Raw genomic sequence first — 19,768 nt, forward strand, 5'->3', positions numbered from 1 at the left:
CTCTTTCGAATAACGATTTCGTTTTCATACCTTTGATGAAAGGTGTGTATCTAGAGTTATAGCATAGTAGAAAGTTCTCTCTAATCTCGTCGGGAGGGAAACCTCCTTCTCGTTGGGCTTTGGCTATCAGTTTCTTCTTGGCTTCCAGCTTGCCTCAATTGTTTTTTTTGTTTTTTTTTTTTTGGTTAGAAGAAGAAGAACAAGAAGAACAAGATGAAGAAGAACGGGTTGCAATACGAGCAAAAAAAAAAAGAGAGAGAGATGATGAACTGGGGCTCCCTCCTGCTGTTCCCTTCACAGTGAAAACGCGCTGTCTTCTTATTTTATTTTATTTTCTATTCTATTTTGCCTGTTAGTTGATCCGCATTCGGGATGAGATGGATACGACATGTTGGCTTTTTATGGCCAAAAAAAAAAAAAAAGAAAAGTTGAACGAAAAATATCCATCATTTCAAATTTGGTGGCAGGCGCTTTACAAAGTAGAGACAGGCGAGCATCGCCCCCTTTTTGCCTTGTGTGCGCGTCTGTTTGCCTTCTTCTTTTAATCATCCCAACTAAATTGATTCTGTCGCGAGATGAACTTGCATCCCCATGAACGCTGGGAATTATATAGCCCGTCTATCTCTTGTGTGGTTGAGTCCCTTTTATTTATTTTTTTTTTATTTTTTTTGCACCTCCCCATGCCAAGCCCCAACGGATTAAACTTTATCCCCAGTCAGTTTTATTCTATTTTTTTTTTTTTTTTTTTTTTTTTTTGAGATGTTATTGTAAGACATGCCCGAGTCATGGAGTGCCTCATCATAAAAACCTGGAAGAGCCTAGTTTCATTCATTTCAACGGCTTCTAAACATATGAGATGTAAACATAACTGTAATCAGATACGAGATTGGCCCGATTCGGAATTTTCGAATATGATCGCGCCGTCAAGAAAGAAAGAAAGAAAAAAAAAAAAAAGAACTTTTACCCGTCCAGACTTGTAACACGTTTTCTATATAAAAATTAATAATATGTACGTGATTACATCATCGATGTACTACACGAGACGAGCCCCATTTTATACTAGACGCGCTTCAAACCACTTTTTTTTTGAACTTTTTTTTTCTTTTTTCTTTCTTTTCTGTCTGACTCGTTTCGAAAATTATAATCGAACGGAATCATCCATCTAAGAAGCCAACAGAGAAAACTGCAGACCACTGTTAGTTCATATATAGAATAGACCTGCATGGTAAAAATGTTCAAAGAATAAATAGCCTAAAGGCAATGCTCTACTTCTTCGCACACACATTTGTTTTTTTTTTCCCTTCAAAAAAAAAAAAAAAAAAAAAGACGCTGCGCTTTTGTTTTTGCTGTCGAAATTCTGGTTCTTCTTCTTTTTCTTTTCAACTGGACCAAATTTGAAAAAAAATGGGAGGACATTTGAGAAAAGCTTGCAAATGGGGTGGTAACACGGGAGGATCAGTAGAAAGGCGGGGAGGGGGGAGGAGGTTCGCAAAATCCAGAATTGAGAGTAAAAGTTTTTCTGCTGCTCGTTATGTTATGTACCAAAAAAAAAACAAACGTAACAGGTAAAAAAAAAAAAAAACATAGTACGAAAAAGGTGGTAATGGCTGGTGGGGTGGAGGAGGACTTTGGAGGAGGAACAAAATAGGGCGTCGGCTAACCCGTTCGAATTGTATGTAAGACTCGTAGGTATGATAGCCGTTACAAGTCCCCCTTTCGAAAAGGTGTGTACCTACGCCAGTGTGTCTGTGTGTGTCTGTGTGTGTGTGCGGGAGATTTTGAGAAAATCTTCTGGTAGTGGCTGTGCACAGGTATACACATCAAGACATTTCCTCTCTCTCTCTCTCCCTCCTTTTTAAACCTCCCAATCTCTTTCTCTCTTCTTTCTTTTTTTTTTCGTCTCTATGAAGAGCGAGGGAGCGATAGGGGGGGGGGGGGGGTGCGAATCAACTCCCGCCGCCTTCCTTTCTTTTCCTCCTTCTGCCTCCCTTTCCCTCCTTTTTTTTTTTTTTTTTTTTGCAGCCGCCGTGCCACCGGCTCGGCGTGGCTCTGTGTAATGACTATGGCGACCACTCGCCGCTGATCTTCATTCGGGCGCCCGGTCCCGAACTGAACGCACGTGTCCATCGCTTACACACAGCTCCATTTTTTAAATTCGAGTTTTTTTTTTTGTTTGTTGATCCCGTTACACTTCGATCCTCCTCCTCCTCCTCTCAGTTGTTTGATTGCTGTTGGCTGGGGTACTGGTCAGTGCGCCAAAGCCAATTGGTTTTCACTTTCAGTGATTCCTCATTGATCGGTGGACGTACTGGTCCGTCAGTCCGCGCGTTATACAAACAACATTTGAACACAAGTGCGCTGTCTTCGTATCATTTAAAACGTGAACGGTGCACAGCTGACACGATTGTTTCTCCTTTCTCGAAATTGGGTGCGTGATTGATTTGGATATTCAACGATCGGTTCGTTTAAATCACTGACCCTCTCGTGCAGTGCCAGGGCCTCTTCAATTATCTCCCATCGAGCTCCGTGACCCGAACAAACTCGCTTTTATCGAAGATCGTCCGAGCGGCTGTTCCATCCAGTTAACGATTCACTTCCTATACACCTTCGACAAGGGCAAGGTAAAGTTTAAAAAAAAAATCTTAAATGATAAGGGGGGGGGGGGAAAAAAAGAACTCAACAAATTGATTAAACGATCGTTGTTGTAGCAGACTATCAAAGAAACTAAACGAGGAGTATATAATAAGATGTCGTGAACATCGTGACGACCTTTAGTTGGATAGATTGCATACCGTTCATTATAATCGTGGCAGTAGGATACAATGTCAACATACCTAACAAGCGAAAAATACTGAGAACTCTCTTGTTGCATTTTTTTATCGAGCTCTGCCTTTTCGACATCCATCTGACGAAAACAAACATTAGCGCACTAGAAAGTCCAGCTGCCGACCGTTGCCCACTATCATGTCGATTGTAATCCATCATCGGCGGCCAGTCGAGCATATGATAAATAAGAGACGGGAATTGTGAATAGAGATGTCTTGCGTTTCCGTCGTTTCTAACTACATTACGACAAGGAGGCATTGTTTTATTTGCACCAACCACCGTCATTGCGTCAATCATTTACGTTTCAAACAAAACAAAAACAAAGCGCGCGGGCCGCATTGACTGTCACGCGTGGAATGTTTTTTGTACATTGCGTGGTTTGCACCTGTCTCCGTCACGACGTCTTACAAATAAAAAAAAGCAGCACTTTTTTTGCCATCACCAGTGACAATTAACGACCTTGTTCCATATCGTACGACTAGTTGGAACCCATTCGAAAACCATCTGTGTGTCCAGTTTGCGCCACCCTGGAATGCTCCGTTTGATTCCTCATGTAACTGTAGGGACTTTTCGAGTCCTTTCCTTTTTCTTTTTTCTTATTCATTTTGTGCCCCTCTCTCATTTTCAGTTCATCGGACTTGTACCAAGTCCCCTATTGGTCCATCGCTGTCTTCAAAATTTGCGTATTGTCCCGATAAGAACACGATTCCAATTTTGAATAACTGGACTAACTGGATCGGTTGCTATTTATTTATTTTTTTTTTTTTTTTTCTGAGCGAGGGGAAGACAAGAGAAAGACAAACAATTGAACACAGACAGACACACACACACACAAAAAAAACAGCTATTCCTGGCCTACTTTCTTCATACCTTTCGGATGAGCGAAAGGGGTTCCTACCCATCGCCATCCACGCCTCTTTTTATTGTGATCATTTCAGAGTTAACGATGCGCGCAGCTAGTTTTTACGCACGTGTGAAAGGAGTTAAGTCGACGTACAACCCCCTCGAATGGAAGGCAAAAAAAAAAAAAAAAAAAAAAAGAAAGAGAAGCACGAATAGAATATATTCTTCTTTATCACGGCCCGGAACTTGTTACACATGGGCATTCCCGCATCCCATATACGAAGCGCTTCGTCTTTCATGTTATTGCGTACATATACGTACATTCCCCGTCCTGTCTTTCTCAATGTCTATTTTATTTTACATTTTTTTTTTTTCATCGTAAATTTATTTATTTGTTGTTATTCTTCTTCTTTTTATTCCCTTTCCTTTTACTGGTTTTTTTTTTTTTTTGCACTTGGACTTACGTTGGCGACTCTTTCTTTACGCAAGCTCATTAAGAAACTGGTCGGCCGGAATCGAACGAATTTCGAAAGTCTCTTTTTTTTTCTGGACGCAACTCTCCTCCTCTATTTATCGATTACTAATAAGACGATGCGAAAGCTGGCAAAGAAGGTCTTTGCGGACATTTTGGTAGCTATCTTTTTTTTTTTTTTTTTTTTCCTATACCTATATCCCACCTATCGATTATGTTGGCCATAATTGCTCCTCTCTTTCGTCGCCTTAAAACGGTCATTTGCGATAGAACGTTCGCTTTAATGACTCCATTGGCTGTGAGAGAAAATGAATTGCTGCTTTGAAAAATTTCTTTTGGAGGGAAAAAAAAAAAGAAAAATAAAACAAAACAATTGGTGGAGGCCTACACACATTGTCCGAAAAAGGTAGTTAGCTCATCCAGTCGGGATGACGAAAGCTTTATCACACACGAAGAAAAAAAAAAAGAAAGAAAGAAAAAGAGAGCGGACCGTTATAGTTGTAGGGGAATGAGAGAAGAAGAGAGTGCTCATTCCGACGATGGCGCGAATCAGAAAAAAAAGAAAGAAAAAACGCGAGCGAACGAGTCCAGTGAAAGAGAAAGCTGGGCTGGTCGGTTGGTCGGGCAGGGCCAGCACTCACACACGTATAGACAGCGCGGTGGGGCCAGTTCGTGACGCTGATTATCCCTCGACCGCTTTACAATTTTTTTTTTTTGTCGTCTTTTTTTTTTTTTTTTTTTCTTTGGCGATGACATCGATATCGAAAAAGAAAAAAAAAACAGAGAGCGAAAAGACGGAGATACAAGAAAAACAAGGGAAAAAAAAAACAACATACAAAGAGACGAAAAAAAGAAGAAAATGGGAGGAGTAGCTGGTCGGGAAAGAGAGAGGAGTGGTGCGCCCGTTCAGGGAAGATCCAGGTGAAAGGGACTGCTCTATATATAATAAAATAAAAAAAAAAAAAAAAAAGATCGCGTATAAGTCCGTGGGCGCTCTCCTCTCCCAAGGCCCCCGTGAATAGAATTTGGGTGGGGTCAGTGGCGATTTCGTGATGAGCTCTGGGCATGGAGAGGCGGGAAAAAAAAAAAAGAAAGAAAGAAGACCAGGTTAGATATAAAATAGACAGACGGGTATGTGGTCTATACAGAAGAAGAGGAGGCAAAAACGAAAATAAGGCGATGTTTTAAAAAAAATAAAAATAAAAATAAAAATAGAAAAACATGCGATGCATTTGAGACGCGCGCAACACTCCACCGATAAGAGAAGACAACAGCGTAGTTCAAGACGACGACAAGAAAGAAAAGTCCAGCCATGACCGGAATGGCCTTCTGTGTGATGGAAAACTTCTTTCGTTTTTTTGGCAGTGCTGACTGTTCAATAGCCAGATGTTTATCGACGGTGTCTATAAGATTGGATCGTTCTTCCCCCCACGGAATCATCTTCATGCTGGTCGCATGATGGTGGTCCATTTTTTTCTTTTTCTGCGTGAAGACGTGAAAAAAAAAAAAGGAGGAGGAGGGTTCTCTTTTTTTATTTTTCATTCGATCATGGACGCATACCTGTATATACACCTCATTTTTCTAGAAGTCCTTGGTATTTTTCTTTTTTTTTTTGCGTACCCCACCATCTCGTCATCACAAGCATTGAAAGTGTAACAGGATAAAAAAAAAATTCTTGTATTGGGTAGAAGAAATAAGGCGAGGAGGTAAGCGGGCAGGCCAGCTTTTAAAATAAAAAAAAAAAAAAAGGAGAAGAAGAAGAAGAAGAAGAAGGGCGTAGTCACTTTGCACACTCTTACCATGGTCATCTTCTTCGCCTTATTCTTCTTCTCCTTCTTATTTTGGAGATCTTTGATGGGGGAATGCGTGCATCTTGCGCCGCGATCTCCGAGAGCGCGGCCGCCACGGCTTTCTTCTATAGACGCGCGCGCCACAGTTCACGATAACGACGTCATTGAAATATGTTCCTTTTTTTTTTTTTTTTACATGTCCCCTTCTCTCTCTCTCTCTCTCCATTTCTTTAGGTGTTTGTTTGTTTGTGTATCATTTTGTTTTTTTTTACAAACACACGATTACGACGTGTGTTTGTGTTATATTAACGTACTCGATTTTACGCAACGACGCGTTGGATAATGAAGGAATTTTTTTTTTTATTTCGCAACGTCCTTGGTTGATGGTTTGACAAAATGTGTTTGCCATTGGTCATAAGAGCAGACGGATCGGGCCCGTCATCAACTGGCCAATCAATCTCAACGGGGTTTGACTTTCGCTGACGATCGCGTCATCGAACCGGTCCCCTTCTCGTTCGAGCACCTTCTCCCTTTGTTGTCTTTTTGGATGGACTCCTTTCTTTTTCCATTTTATGTGTATGTGTGTGTGTGTGTGTGTGTGTGTGTCTGCGCGTCTGTCTCATTTGCCCTGTCGTCGTTGGCTTTTTCATTTTGGGTTGAAATTGACATTTGAAATGATCTAATTTTTGTCCAGGGTCGAACGCTATAACGCCGTGCAATCAAAAATGACGCACCGAAGAAAAAAAAAATGGTTGCATGTTGTTATTTTTGGGTGGGAGAAGCGAGAAAAGAGAGTGGGGAGGGAGGTCAAAAGAAGGAAGAAAAAAAAAAAAAAAAAAAAAAAAAAAAAAAAAAGAGTCAGAGAAAAGAGCTGCTATCGGGAAGGAGGAAAATGCCCGATTGGCCAGTACCTGGGCAACCCGTACGAAACTTAAACAAAAAAAAAAAAAAATAGAAAACGAAAAAGTAGAGAAGAAGAGCGAAAGAAGGACACACAGCAAAAAAAAAAAAAAAAAAAAAAAAAATCGAAAATGGGAAAAAAAAAAAGGAACAAAGAGAAAAGAGAGCCCATCCCAGCCTTGAGGGAAGGTGTGGTTATATCCCGTTTCTGAACGTTAGACAGAAAAAAAAAAAAAAAAAAAAAAAACCTTGGAAGACCATTCGCTCTTATTATACACGTATGCTGTTATTTATACGATTGACCGTATACATCCACGTTTATTTATGTGTACGTACCACGTCATTTTTCTTTCGGCTGGAGAGAAGGCCGGACGGAGCGAACAAGGAAGACTAAGGTCTATGTATGGGCCCAATGCTCTTTATGTCTATAGGTTAACACGTAAACAACAAAACGTATAGTCTCAATATCTTTTTATTTTATATTGCCACATGATGATAGCTAAAGCATCAATGGCCATCGTGAGGACCATTTGCATAGGGGCCTTTCGGCGGAAAGCAGCGAAACGGCAATTAAAATAAAAAAAAAAAAAGGGCGAGCTTATGGGCATCTTATAAAGCGAAGGGCCATCATTACGCGGACGATGCTGTGTGGATGCGCCAGCACATCTGGATCACAAGAAAAAAAAAAAAATAAAGGAGCCCCTCTCAAATATAAAAAAAAAAAAAAAAGGCCAACAGACGAACACAATTGATGACTTTCAGAGAGAAAGAGAGAAGAGCCAGTTCTTTTGTTTTGGCTCAGTGAGTGATGGCGTGTTCTTATTTTTTATTCACACATTGATCCATTCACGTACATGTCTAGTAAAAAAAGACACAGAGAGAGCCAATGATCTAATCGGATTGAATTTGACGCCAAAGGGGAGAAAGTCGCTACACCCCTGTCTTATTTTGCTTATTTACTTACCTGACTTGTTTCAAACGAGAAATAAGAGAGTTTTGCGCTTGCCCAACTTCTTTTTTTTTCGAAAATGAATTCAGTCGTGAGTTGGACGGAGACGACAAACCGTTGGATCCCTTTCGCGTGCCCTGGACGCGCTTTTTCTTTACCAGTTTTCACCTTCTTCCCACATTTTTCGTGCCCCTTTTTTTTCTTTTTTTGGTTATTCTTGTTCGCCATCTTTCACTCTCCATCCAGTAAGGCCGATGATCTAGTTGAACCGGAATCTGAAATGTTGGCCCTTTCTATTATGAAAACGATTCGTGCTGTCCAAATCGGTTTGTGCCAGAGAGAGAGAGAGAGAGATAGAAAAAAGAATTCGTTCACGCTTCTTTTTTTTTTTTTTTTTTTTTCATTTTTTTTTTTTAGTATTCTCTTAAAAAGGTTATCGAGATGTAAACCTCAATTATCCGCTCGAAAAAATTTTCTTGTTTTTTTTTTTTTTTCTTTTGTTCATCTTCAGACTTCAATTGTATTTTTTGCCGCGTTCATTTTTCACGTCTCTTGCGGTTTCGTTCCAGTATGCGCTGTCCCTTTTTGGCCGTCGTGATGATTTCGGATGGAGGCGCATCATCATCGCCCCGACCATCAACTCAATTAGTCCACGTTTATTATTTAGAGTAGAAATATTATAAAACAACGTCGCCCCCTTTAAAAAAAAAAAAAAAAAGAATAAGAAAAAGAATTTCGCTTTCTTCTTCTTTCCAGAGTGTCGGCCATCATTTTGTTTCTTCGCCGTCATTACAAAGACTCTGCCATTACTTTTATTCTAATTACCGGGTGGGTCGGTTTTCGTTTTTTTTTGGGTCGTATTTGTCGTGCTCGCACGCCACCTGGACTTCGAAACTGGACCTCTTCTTCTTTTTTTGGTTGATGGCACTGTGTTCGTCCGTACACGTTTTTTGGTTGTTGTTGTGCGCCCTGCCCTAAGTTCTTAAAAAAAAAAAAAAAAAGAAAATTTCCACAACGTCTAAAAGATGAGGCTTTTTGGGAAGAAGGGAAACCCCGTTCTTTTTGTGATGCAATGGGCCACACGTTTTTCGGTAGTACTAGCCGTGGTACTTATACGTATTACTGTTCCATACTCGGTGGTTTTGCCTTTTGCGTTGCCCTATTTGGTTATAAACGCAGCGTTTCAGGTCCACTTTTTTTTCTTTTTTTTTTTTGTTGTCTTCGAAGAACATTCGTCGCTTGTATAAAAATGTGGACAATGGGTGAAACTTCTATTCATTTTCAAAGAAAAGGGGAACTCTAAAACAAAAACGAAAAAGAGAATGTGGAGCAACGTCAGCTCGGTTGAACCCACACAAAACGATCTCCAACATGTCGAGAATAACAAATTGTTCGTCTAGTTTTGAAAGTCAATCTTTGTGATCTATCCTGTTCTTTTTTTTTTTTTTTTTTTTTTTTAAATAACTACTTATTATTCAATTTTTTGTTGTTGTTTAAACATGAGATACTAGTTGTGTGTAGGACAAATCGATCATTTTTCAACAGTCTCATTAATGTCGTTATCGACCTTCTGTTGGTTCTTTTAATTGGATACTATTAAAAATTTGACTGGCGGCACACATTACCACATGGCACAGCTCACATTAACTGACCATGGCATTCTTATCTATCTGAACAAAAAACAAAAAACAAAAAAACATTCTCTATGTTGAGAAGGAAATGGCTCGCCCCATTGTATTTTTTTGTTCCCGGAAAAAAAAAAAAAAAAAAAAAAAACAAAAGCAAAAGATTTATTTTCAATCACTAGTTATTTTTTTTTTGTTTGAGTTTTGAAGGGAATCGGTGGGGCGGGGGCGGAACTGTTACGCATACGTGATGAGGTACCGTTGCGAGCGCGCGCTAGTCCAAACGGCTTTTCCTCATGTTTCCCCAAAGGAAAAAAAAAAAAAAACAACAAAAAAACGCTCTCTACCTACAGCAATGAGGGGCCCCGGAAACACTGTGGCTAGAAATCTAACAGATTAATACAAAGAATACAAGAAAACCCATCTTAACAACAACAACAACAACAAAAAAGAATAGAAAAGGAAAGAAATGCTTTTTAAGTGTCTGGCTGAGGCTTTAAGACAAGAGTCGATGGGGTCATACAAGTCGTCATAAGAAGAAGAGACGCGATCGTAAAAAAAAAAAAAAAAAAAAAAAAAAAAAGGAAAAGAGATTTGGGTATTAAGAATGAAACGACGACGTGTAGCAATTTGCCCCACAAAATGGGCAATTTCGTGTTGTTGTTTTTTTTTTTCCTTTCGTCTTCTTCTTCCTTTTTTGCCTTCGGCCCAAAAACGATGATGACGATCCGAGAAATCCCTTTAACCAATTTTCACGGCTGCCACACAACGCCCGCAAGGCTCTGTAGAGGGACCTTCTATTGTGTATATCCACTCTCATTTTGAGGTCCAACTTTGAGCTCGCAAAACTCGGAAAGGCTTGTGCTATTAATGTGCTGGTTGAAACCGTCGCGTGATTACCTCCGACGTCGCTCAATAGAAACTTTGTAGTTTCCATTTACGGCTAGAAGAGGTTGATACGATTACCCCGATGAAAATATACCGTAAATGTATATCAGTTTTTATTATTATTTGAAAAGAAAAAAAAAAACCGCCGTCATCAGACTAACGAGAAATTGGAGTGAAATTTTTTTTTTTTTTTTTTTGTGACACTTTCTTATCAAAGAATAACGAAATTCAAACAACAAAAAACGTGAAAAAAAAAACAAACAAAAAAACAAAATGGGGGGGGGGGGGATCTTTTATAATAGCCAAGCACCCACACCGAGTGGGAGGCGATACGGTCTCTCGATTTCCGTCACGGGCTTCGAACGGTGTCATTTCTTCGCTGTTTTCACTTCCCATTTTGTGTTTTTTTTTTTTTGTTTCCCCTTCATCGCCGAATACAAGGTAAAGAAAGAAAAAAAAAAAAAAAAAAAAGAGGACAGCTATATATATACATATAGACAGATAGAATGTGTATACACGAACTAGCGCAAGACTTTGTCCGCCAAAAAGAAAGAAAAAAAAAAAAAAAACGAGAGTTTGGGTAGCCCAGTGTCGAGTAGGTACTGAAAGCGAAGCTGTTATGTCATCCGCCGTTGCTTCTCTTCTCTTTTCTATAAGAAGCAGCATTTGAGGGAATAGAAGTAAAGCAAAAAAAAACAAACAAAAAAAAAAAAAAAAAACAGGGAAAGTGGGTTGAAACGCTAGCACAATCGTCCGGAACCGAACTCAAAATAATGGGCTGTGCCAATTTGAAGTTTAAAAAAAAAAAAAACCACCCCAGCAAACCCCACCCTATTGCTAACTAATGCTCGCCTTTCTTCTTGTTGTTTCCCTTATTTTTATACTTTTCCTTTTTGTTTTGTTTTTTTGTTTTTTACTACCACATTACCTCGCCAGTGCACTTTAAAACGCCATTATCCATTATCTAAGCCCCATGGCTCGCTTGTTTGCTCTGATGCCTTACGTTTATCCTAAGACGTGCTCCGTCTGCCTCTGCTGGATTGCGGTGTACTCTCTAATCGTCCGCAACACAACCGAATCGATGCCGTTTAAAAGCAAATCGACCTCGATAAAGCGATTCGTCCGAATAGAATCGAAATCGCATTGATAAAGCCATCTGAAAAGAAAATGAATGAATCGAAATTGCTTTGAAGGCATCGTCCTTGTAATTATCGTTGGCTTTTTTTTAAAGCTGTTCTAGAATTGTAATCGTTTATGTTCATTCTCTTCTGGTCTCAATAGATTGCCTTGAGGATGATCTGCTTAAGCCAATCGGATTGAATTACTTTCGATTCAATCGCACATTGCGTTTCACACGTCCATTTCTGAATGAACCCGCAACCGCTGATACCTTCACTAACCGCTGATCATCACCGTAGTCGTGCCGAATCCGTTCGTTCCAGTCAATCGCAAGATCCAGCCGGCATAGCCGCATCTGTCTCCGCCGCCGCCGCCGCTTACTATCAGCATTGTTGGGACGTCTTGATGAAGGCCGATAGTCTCCATCATCATCATCATCATCCCTCTTCGGACGGTCGATCGCCGTCACCACTGCCAGCCATGGATCACCGCCATCACCACCGATTGCCGCACCCAGCGCCGCAGCCACCTCCGCCGTCCTGGATGACCGCGATGGCCGCCAGCACCATTCCGTGGCCTTTCATTCCGCAGGTACAGTGCCAATTTCATGGAAATCTACCTCCCTTCCCTTTAATGAAACAAAAAAAAAAAAAAAGAAACAACAAGAAAAACAAGAACTCGTTATTAAACATCAAGGTTCTCCTCGGAAACTAATTCCACGAAACAATTGAGACCTTTTCCATTGTCAGTAGCCACTGGAATTGGGAAAGATTTCAATTGTCATTGACGACACAAGTTCTTAAGGCTATGTGTTACTAAATAATTGGACCGACCACTCAATAAAACGCAAACCAATAAAGCAAACAAACAAAAAAAACAACAAAAAAATACACAACAAGGATAAAGGAGCAAAAAAAAAAAAAAAAAAAAAAAATCTGAAAAACGGGGTTAAAATTTTTTATTTTTTTTTTTTTTTTTTTTTTTTTGTAGAACCAAAAAAAAAAAAAAAAAAAAAAAAAAAAGAGGTAGATGAACGTAGTTTATTGTGCGGGATACGTACAAAAGGCGTAGATAGAAACTTGGACAGCGGGTGGTTTGGCAAGGCTTTACGTAAATGTACAGGAAGTTGTCAGCTCTCGGATGCGCTCAAGAGGTCAATGATGACTGATGAGGTCGGGTTGAATGGCGGCAAAGGCATATTGACCTTTTTGCCTGATTTTTATGGCGTTCCATCTTCACCTAAAGACTTCGTTTAGCGACAAAATAGCACCCGATTCTCTCCTATCATTTGCTATGAGGTTTTTCGGTTTCTTCTATATGTGCTCTTTTCTTTCTTCCTTTAAAGATCGTTATTTCCTCGATGTTTAACGCGACCGTAAATTACATAGACGGGACCTACTTTCCGAGAAAATGAGGGGAAGAAATAAAAGGGAAAAACCTATTTGACATGCAGTTGGGCACCGCAAAAACATTTTGTTTGAATCGTTGATCTTACGGCTGCGGGATTTTTCATTTTTCATTTTTCATTTTTTTTTTTTTTTTTTTTTTTTTTTTAAATGCACAGGTGGCGGATAGCGCTGCTGTGGCAACTGCTACCCAACAACTTCAGATGGCCAACATGTACGCTTCCATCTTCAGCAGGCTGCAGCAACAGCAGCAGCAATTGGCGGCTGGACATCATTCAAATTCGAGTGGCGGTGGAGAAATGTCGCCGAAACAAGCGTCCGTCTACCCTGGCCCTCACAGTGGGGATTCGAGCGTAGGCCAGGCCGTCCCGCGTCTGCTGCGCCAGTTGACTGTTCAAATCAAACCGGGTCGTCATCACGAAGAAGAGGAGGAGGAAGAAGATGAACACGAACAAGATCAAAGGGATCCTTTTGATCTTTCTTCACGCCGGCCGCATTCGCCGGCGGAAGAATCCGGTGCTCCGCTCGATTTGAGAATTGATGGCAAGAAGGATCGCTCCAGTGATAACTCGCCGGCTGGTCAGGATTCGCCTTGCCCTCCGCTGATTATTCAAAATAGGAGCCCAGCTACGTCTCCCGTTCGTGCCTCTTCGTCCAGCGCTTCTTATTCTTCGGCTCCAGCTTCTCCGCTTCCACCGAGTTCATCATCCGGACGAGCTACGTCGTCTCCGTTGCTCTGCCCATCTTCACTTCATCCGGCCATGTTGGAAGCCATGTACCGCTCCATGGAGAAAATGCCGCGTCTGACTACCGTTTTCCCGGGAGGACCGTACCCACCGTCGCAGCCGCATCATCAGAGACCCTGTCCGCCGCTCATCCATCCGGCCACTGGACTCGTCTCTCACCATCACCATCATCAGCCATCGGGCAGCGGCAGTAGCTATCAGCGGCTGGGCAAACAGGAGTCGACATCGTCCAATAAGACGAGCGCATCGAGTGCCGGCGCCAATAAATCGCGCGACCGCTATTCGTGCAAGTTCTGCGGCAAGGTGTTCCCTCGCTCGGCCAACTTGACCCGCCATTTGAGGACGCACACGGGCGAGCAACCTTACAAGTGCAAGTACTGCGACCGCTCCTTCTCCATCTCGTCCAATTTGCAGAGACATGTTCGCAACATTCACAACAAGGAGAAACCCTTCAGGTACAGCTGATTTTTTATCCTTTTGTTTTCTCTTTCTTTTTCGAAAACTGGCCTTCTGAAAAAAAAAAAAAAAAAAAAATGTACACTTTTTTTAAACTGGATTATTCGAAATGGGGTGCGGTGTGAACGTACCCGATTACCCACGCTGTTGCTAAAGCATTTCGATTGGTTTTACTTTCAGTTTGGGTCAAGCGTGAAATTCGATACTTGTGAAGTCCCGCCACATAATGGACGTTTAGTCTGTCATCATGTTCTTGAGAAATTCGAGATTTTCATTTTTTTTTTTTTTTTTTTTTTTGTCTTTTAAACAGGAAAAAAAAATAATAATAATGGCGACTTCTTTTGTCTTTCCCTTTTTTTTTTATTCTCTCTTTCTGCGCTCTCATTTTTTGGTCTATTTGAAAATGGACCGGGGGGGGGGGGGGGGGGGACGGAAACTTTCTCTACCGATTAGACAAACGAGCAAAGAAGTCCCTAGCGAAAATATTCCCATAACTTAACGCTGACCGAACAACCGACCAATAGTACGGATCCTCTTTTTTTTTATTTTTTATTGTGTTCTCATTCTATTCTCAGCGTATAAGAGCATTCACGACGCCGTCGGCGCAAAGCGCGCTACTGTCGCCAGCTTTTTCGTCACGCTCTTTAAGGATGCCATCCCTTTATTAGCGCCGTTTCACTATTGCCATGGCTTCTTCCCGAGTCAAACCCCGTTTCAAAAAAATAAAAAACGAAAGGAAGCGCCTTTCTCCTTATTTCAAATCAGAGTTAAACAATGACCCGATAGCCTTATATACATTGATCATAAATTAGAAGATCGGTAGCTTTTAATTTGATAATGACAGCAGCTTATTGTTTCGATCATATCCTGCAATTTCGTTCCGCCAGTCGATTAATTTTGTTTTTTCTAGTAGGGAATGGAAATGTTGAAGTGTCGGAGTAAAAGGAGGGAAATGAAAAACCGTTAGCCGTTGACGGATGTGCTCGTTAGGACGGTGAATGACCATGTCGTGCATTTGTAAGCACACAATGTAGGCGTTTGCTGCGCTGCGTTGTTTACGATCCGTTTGATTGGAAGATGATTGCCCTTCAATCTGATGTGCGTGATGACCGAATACAGATCGAGCCGAAAGAAATATATGTATATATCGAGACGAAAATCTGAAATTCAAATATGAGAAACGCGAGCAAAAAGGGAAAACCCGTAAAAGAAGAAGATGAAAGAAATGTCGTTCGAACGCGTGACCAAAAGAGGAGCGAACTGGCTTGGTTAGCAGAAAAAAAGAGAGAAAAAAATAAATAATAATAATAAAAAAATATATATATATAAGGTAGACCCTGGCGAAGGGTGTGTGATCACGACACGTTCTTAGTGTATAGGAACCGCCCTGGAAGAGCAAAGCAAAAGTTGCATCGTTTATTCTTGCTATTTTTTTTTTTTTTTTGTCGGCTGCTTCTATATATGAATAGGATCATGGTGTATATAGTGACCTACTTGAATTGCTGATCGGGATTCTATACGTTTCGGCATAGACGAGAAACAGCGCTAGCTGGCAGATAAACATAAAAACAAAACGTAACAATACAACCAAAAGAGAGAAACAAAAAATTCGGCGCGGTCATGCTCCGTCGGAGCTCTCATCTCTTTGGGTGGTGGGTGGCAATTTTAGGAATGTCGAAAAAAGATGGAATATAGAAATAAAGGAAGGCAAGTTTAGATAGGCCGATAAAGAAAAAAAAAAAAAACGAACGAAATGAATAAGGAAAAAACAGGGAAATTCGAGAAACCGAAGGGATAAAACAAAGAAAATCCAAAATTCAAAAGTCGAAAGCAAAAAGCCAATCGATGGATCGGCTACGTAGCGAGTGAATGGAAAGTGCTCGTCGCGCGCAATTCTATCTATTTCGATGACCGTTACGCTCTCTCTGGCGGTCATTCCTGGGCCGCCGTCGAACGTGAGCGATCACGGTCATCATGCACATCCCTCGTCACGTCCTTGCCTGTCGCGACTGTTTGCCACTTGTTTTTAATGCAAATGAAGAAAAACAAAACAACCCCTACTAGACTTTAGTTCCATTATTTTTTAAAACTCCTTTTGCATATTTATTGTGCGGTCTAATGAAGTTGACGTGCGAGGTCCTATTCATACGTCAACGATAACTTGAAAACTGTCAAACACGAGCGCGTAGCGTAGCATCGTCTTTATTTTTATTATTCGACGCATGTTTTTTCATGTGTTACACGATCCCGAAAAAGGTCAAACCCCGATCGAAGATGGTAATATCTGTGTTCACCTTGACTCACCGTCTGTGTTCTCTTATGGCAGGTGTCCGCTGTGCGACCGCTGTTTTGGACAACAAACCAATTTGGACCGCCATTTGAAGAAGCACGAATCGGACGGGCCGACCATTCTGGACGAGGACCGTAAGCGGAGTCGTGCGGCCGGAATGGCGGCAGCCGCGGCCAGGCCATCTGGCGTTCATCTTTTGAGACCCCCTACAACCGGATTCTATTATGCTGATTTGGCCGCCGTCGCTGCCCAACATCATCATCAACAGCAGCAACATCGTCGGGCAGCCATCCCTGAATTGCATCACAACATTTCACCGATCCTCAACAGCCGTTTGGGCATGATGGGAGGAGGCCAATCTCCCATCCGTTCGCCAGCTCAATCGCCATCGGGTAGCAGTTCGTCGGATCACGATGACGCACCCATCAATAAGAAAGCCAGACATCTCGAAATCGAGGAGGATGACGAAGAAGAAAGCGCGATTGAATCGAGCCCAGAAGAAATTGAAGAAGACGACGATCTCGCTAATTCGAAAACGATTGCTGACGAAGAATTGCAAGAGAATTCGATCAAAGATGAGGCAGACGCAGCAAGCGAAGCTGGGAGCCACAGCAGCAGCGGCGTGAGCAACGCCAGCGCACACAGCAGCCAAGGCAACGCCGGCGTCTTGTCGTGCGAGGTGACCATTCACACGGACAACAAGTCGCCAACTTTATCGCCCAATCCCGCTGCTATTATTGTTGTCACTCCGTCCAGTTGAATATGCCGATTAAGGTGTTGACGATGACTGTTTTCTCATTTATATAGAAGTCACCAGATACAGATAGATAGTCTTGAATAGGGTGATTACGCAAATCATCCGCCTCTTTCGTTTATCTTTTTACACCATTTCCCTCTTCTTCTTTTTTTTTTCTTTTTTTCTTTTCATTTTGTTGGCGTGGTTTTCTTTTTCAATTCTTTTCTTCTAGTGAGTTAGTTAACAATTTATCGTCCAGTTTTCGCGTCCCATCACGGACGTACACGCCCAGGAAGATTTATTTGACACGTTCATGATGATCACCCATAAAACATACGTGAAACACGATTTGTTCCTATTTGGTTAGCAAAGCACAGGTGCACCATTTGATTTTGAGCACTATTCGTCCTAGTTGGACACTTCATTCGGCGACACGTGCACGGATCATCGCCCAAATTACGCAACGGCCGCAGCCAATGTACTGAACGAAATCTGATTGAAATTTTTTAGTTCAAAAGAAAAAAAAAAGAAAATCCTCCATCTCATTGTGTTCACCTGATGACCTCTACTCTCATCTCTGGTTTGAAGAAATGTCGTTCATTTAAATGGCGGCTTTGAAAAAAAAAAAAACGACACCCTAAAAATTTACGATGAAACGTAAAAAAAAATAATAGGCTTGTATGCGTGTGTGTGTGTGTGTGTGTTTTGATTATACGAATAATCTAAAATAGTTGTACCGAATGTTGGCTATCAAACAGCACTTTCCCTGCACCATCCGGTAAAAATAATTTTGCAAAATGAGGTACAAAATAGTGTTGAATTATTCAGAGTGTATTTTTAATAGAAATATACAGCAGCTGGGAAATGGTTTACTGCTATTCATTTTATTTTGTAAAACATGGTTTCGTGAATAAATACAAAAATAAACAAAAAATAATAGATATCTCCGGCACAGTCACACTTGATACTTCTGAACGTGACCAAGATTCATCCTCAGGAATTCACGCTGATCACGTTGGGAATTAAAAGGGCAAAAACACTACGCTAATGGCGAGAACAAATACGAGCTTTAAACCTTTGCGAGTACGAATCAGACGATATATAACAAAAAAAAACCGTGGGCAGTGATAATCGTGATAAGCGATGCAATTTGATAAAATTTATTTGTTCCCGGATGGATCACACTGTTTGCTTTTTTTTCCCATGTTTTTTTTTTGTGTGTGGCTTGCGCTTGCGGTTGAAGCGGTGGCGTTGTGAAATATTTTCCGCCAAGCGGCAACGCTGGGCAAGAGACGTTCACGCCTTTATAATATTCCAAGTGTCACTTCCACAACCGCTTTTTTTGGATATTAAATACTATTCAGCAAATTGTGCTGATTCTACATCTTAATATCTTGATTGTAAGTGAAGAAAGTGATTGTTTCTTCTGTCCCTTCACCGGTTTCAACGGACTTTTACTCTCTTCTTATGTGTGTGTTTTCGCTCAGCGTCTGATCTATCAAAATGGCTGTCGAATATAGTTTCGCTTCGACCGCTTATCTCCTGTGACTACAAAATTCGTGTTAACCATTTTTTTTATTTTCCTATTTTCATTTTACTTTAGAGGTTGAGAAGAAACAGCATGCAGACCATCAAGTGTGTTGTTGTGGGGGATGGTGCAGTGGGTAAAACCTGTCTTCTCATTTCATATACTACCAACAAGTTCCCGTCAGAATATGTTCCAACAGTAAGCTGCCTCAACATATTTTTGTTCTTAACATTTGTGAAGTAGCCAAGAAATGTTCTGTAGGTATTCGACAATTATGCTGTCACAGTTATGATCGGAGGTGAACCTTACACTCTTGGGTTATTTGATACAGCAGGTGTGGATTTCTCATTTTTCAATCTCATATATGATTGCTGAGAACAGTGATCACTATATATTAATATATTTTTTTTTCTGTCACAGGTCAAGAGGATTATGACAGATTAAGACCTCTGAGTTATCCACAGACCGATGTGTTCTTGGTGTGTTTCTCTGTAGTCTCACCATCATCTTTTGAAAATGTCAAAGAGAAGGTTTGTTATGGCATTTGAATGTTTTACAATAGATCTTTCTAATGCAATCTTCTTCCAGTGGGTTCCTGAAATTACACACCACTGTCAGAAGACGCCTTTTCTGTTGGTTGGAACCCAGATTGATTTGCGAGACGACGCGGCAACAGTAGAAAAGTTGGCCAAAAATAAGCAGAGAGTGATCACTATTGACCAGGGAGAGAAACTAGCTCGCGAATTGAAAGCTGTGAAGTACGTGGAGTGCTCGGCTCTCACTCAGGTAAATTTATAAATCTCAGATTGTTTTACTAAAGCGTTTGCGTCATGTTGGTACGGTATTGTGTTTTTTATAGAAAGGGCTAAAGAACGTCTTTGACGAAGCCATCTTGGCAGCTTTGGAACCTCCGGAGCCCGTTAAAAAGAGGAGATGTAATATTCTGTGAGCAGGAAACCAACAGCAAAACAGGCAAAACAAAATTTCCTTTAAGTAAATAAGGAGAGCTAAAAACTCTTAAATGACACCATGCTACTAACCAATGGAATTATTCAACGAGAAGATGGAAAAAGCAAAATACTGATGATACGTTCTTTTTGCCAGTTCTTGCATTAACCAGTTTCGACGTGTCATTATCGTTTCGATTATTTCGTGTGTGCGTGCGCGTGTTTCGCAGGCCATTTGCCGCGCTCT

At 41.0% G+C, this 19,768-nt stretch overlaps 2 protein-coding genes across 2 annotated transcripts; both read left to right on the forward strand.

Annotated features, from left to right (window-relative positions):
• Window positions 1–2,102: 2,102 nt before the first annotated feature.
• On the forward strand, window positions 2,103–17,579 carry LOC130690885 (histone-lysine N-methyltransferase PRDM16-like). Its single transcript, XM_057513748.2, has 4 exons — window positions 2,103–2,621; window positions 11,575–12,003; window positions 12,977–14,019; window positions 16,347–17,579. Exons 2-4 carry the CDS (start codon window positions 11,662–11,664, stop codon window positions 17,068–17,070), a joined length of 2,109 nt encoding a protein of 702 aa, XP_057369731.1. The 5' UTR covers window positions 2,103–2,621; window positions 11,575–11,661; the 3' UTR covers window positions 17,071–17,579.
• A 757-nt stretch (window positions 17,580–18,336) lies between these two features.
• LOC130690893 (cdc42 homolog) lies at window positions 18,337–19,588 on the forward strand. Its single transcript, XM_057513755.2, has 6 exons — window positions 18,337–18,446; window positions 18,652–18,772; window positions 18,836–18,908; window positions 18,995–19,104; window positions 19,163–19,360; window positions 19,434–19,588. Exons 2-6 carry the CDS (start codon window positions 18,668–18,670, stop codon window positions 19,521–19,523), a joined length of 576 nt encoding a protein of 191 aa, XP_057369738.1. The 5' UTR covers window positions 18,337–18,446; window positions 18,652–18,667; the 3' UTR covers window positions 19,524–19,588.
• Window positions 19,589–19,768: the final 180 nt, after the last annotated feature.

The sequence above is a fragment of the Daphnia carinata genome, chromosome 1 (genome assembly GCF_022539665.2).
Source record: "Daphnia carinata strain CSIRO-1 chromosome 1, CSIRO_AGI_Dcar_HiC_V3, whole genome shotgun sequence".
Lineage (NCBI taxonomy): Eukaryota > Metazoa > Arthropoda > Branchiopoda > Diplostraca > Daphniidae > Daphnia > Daphnia carinata.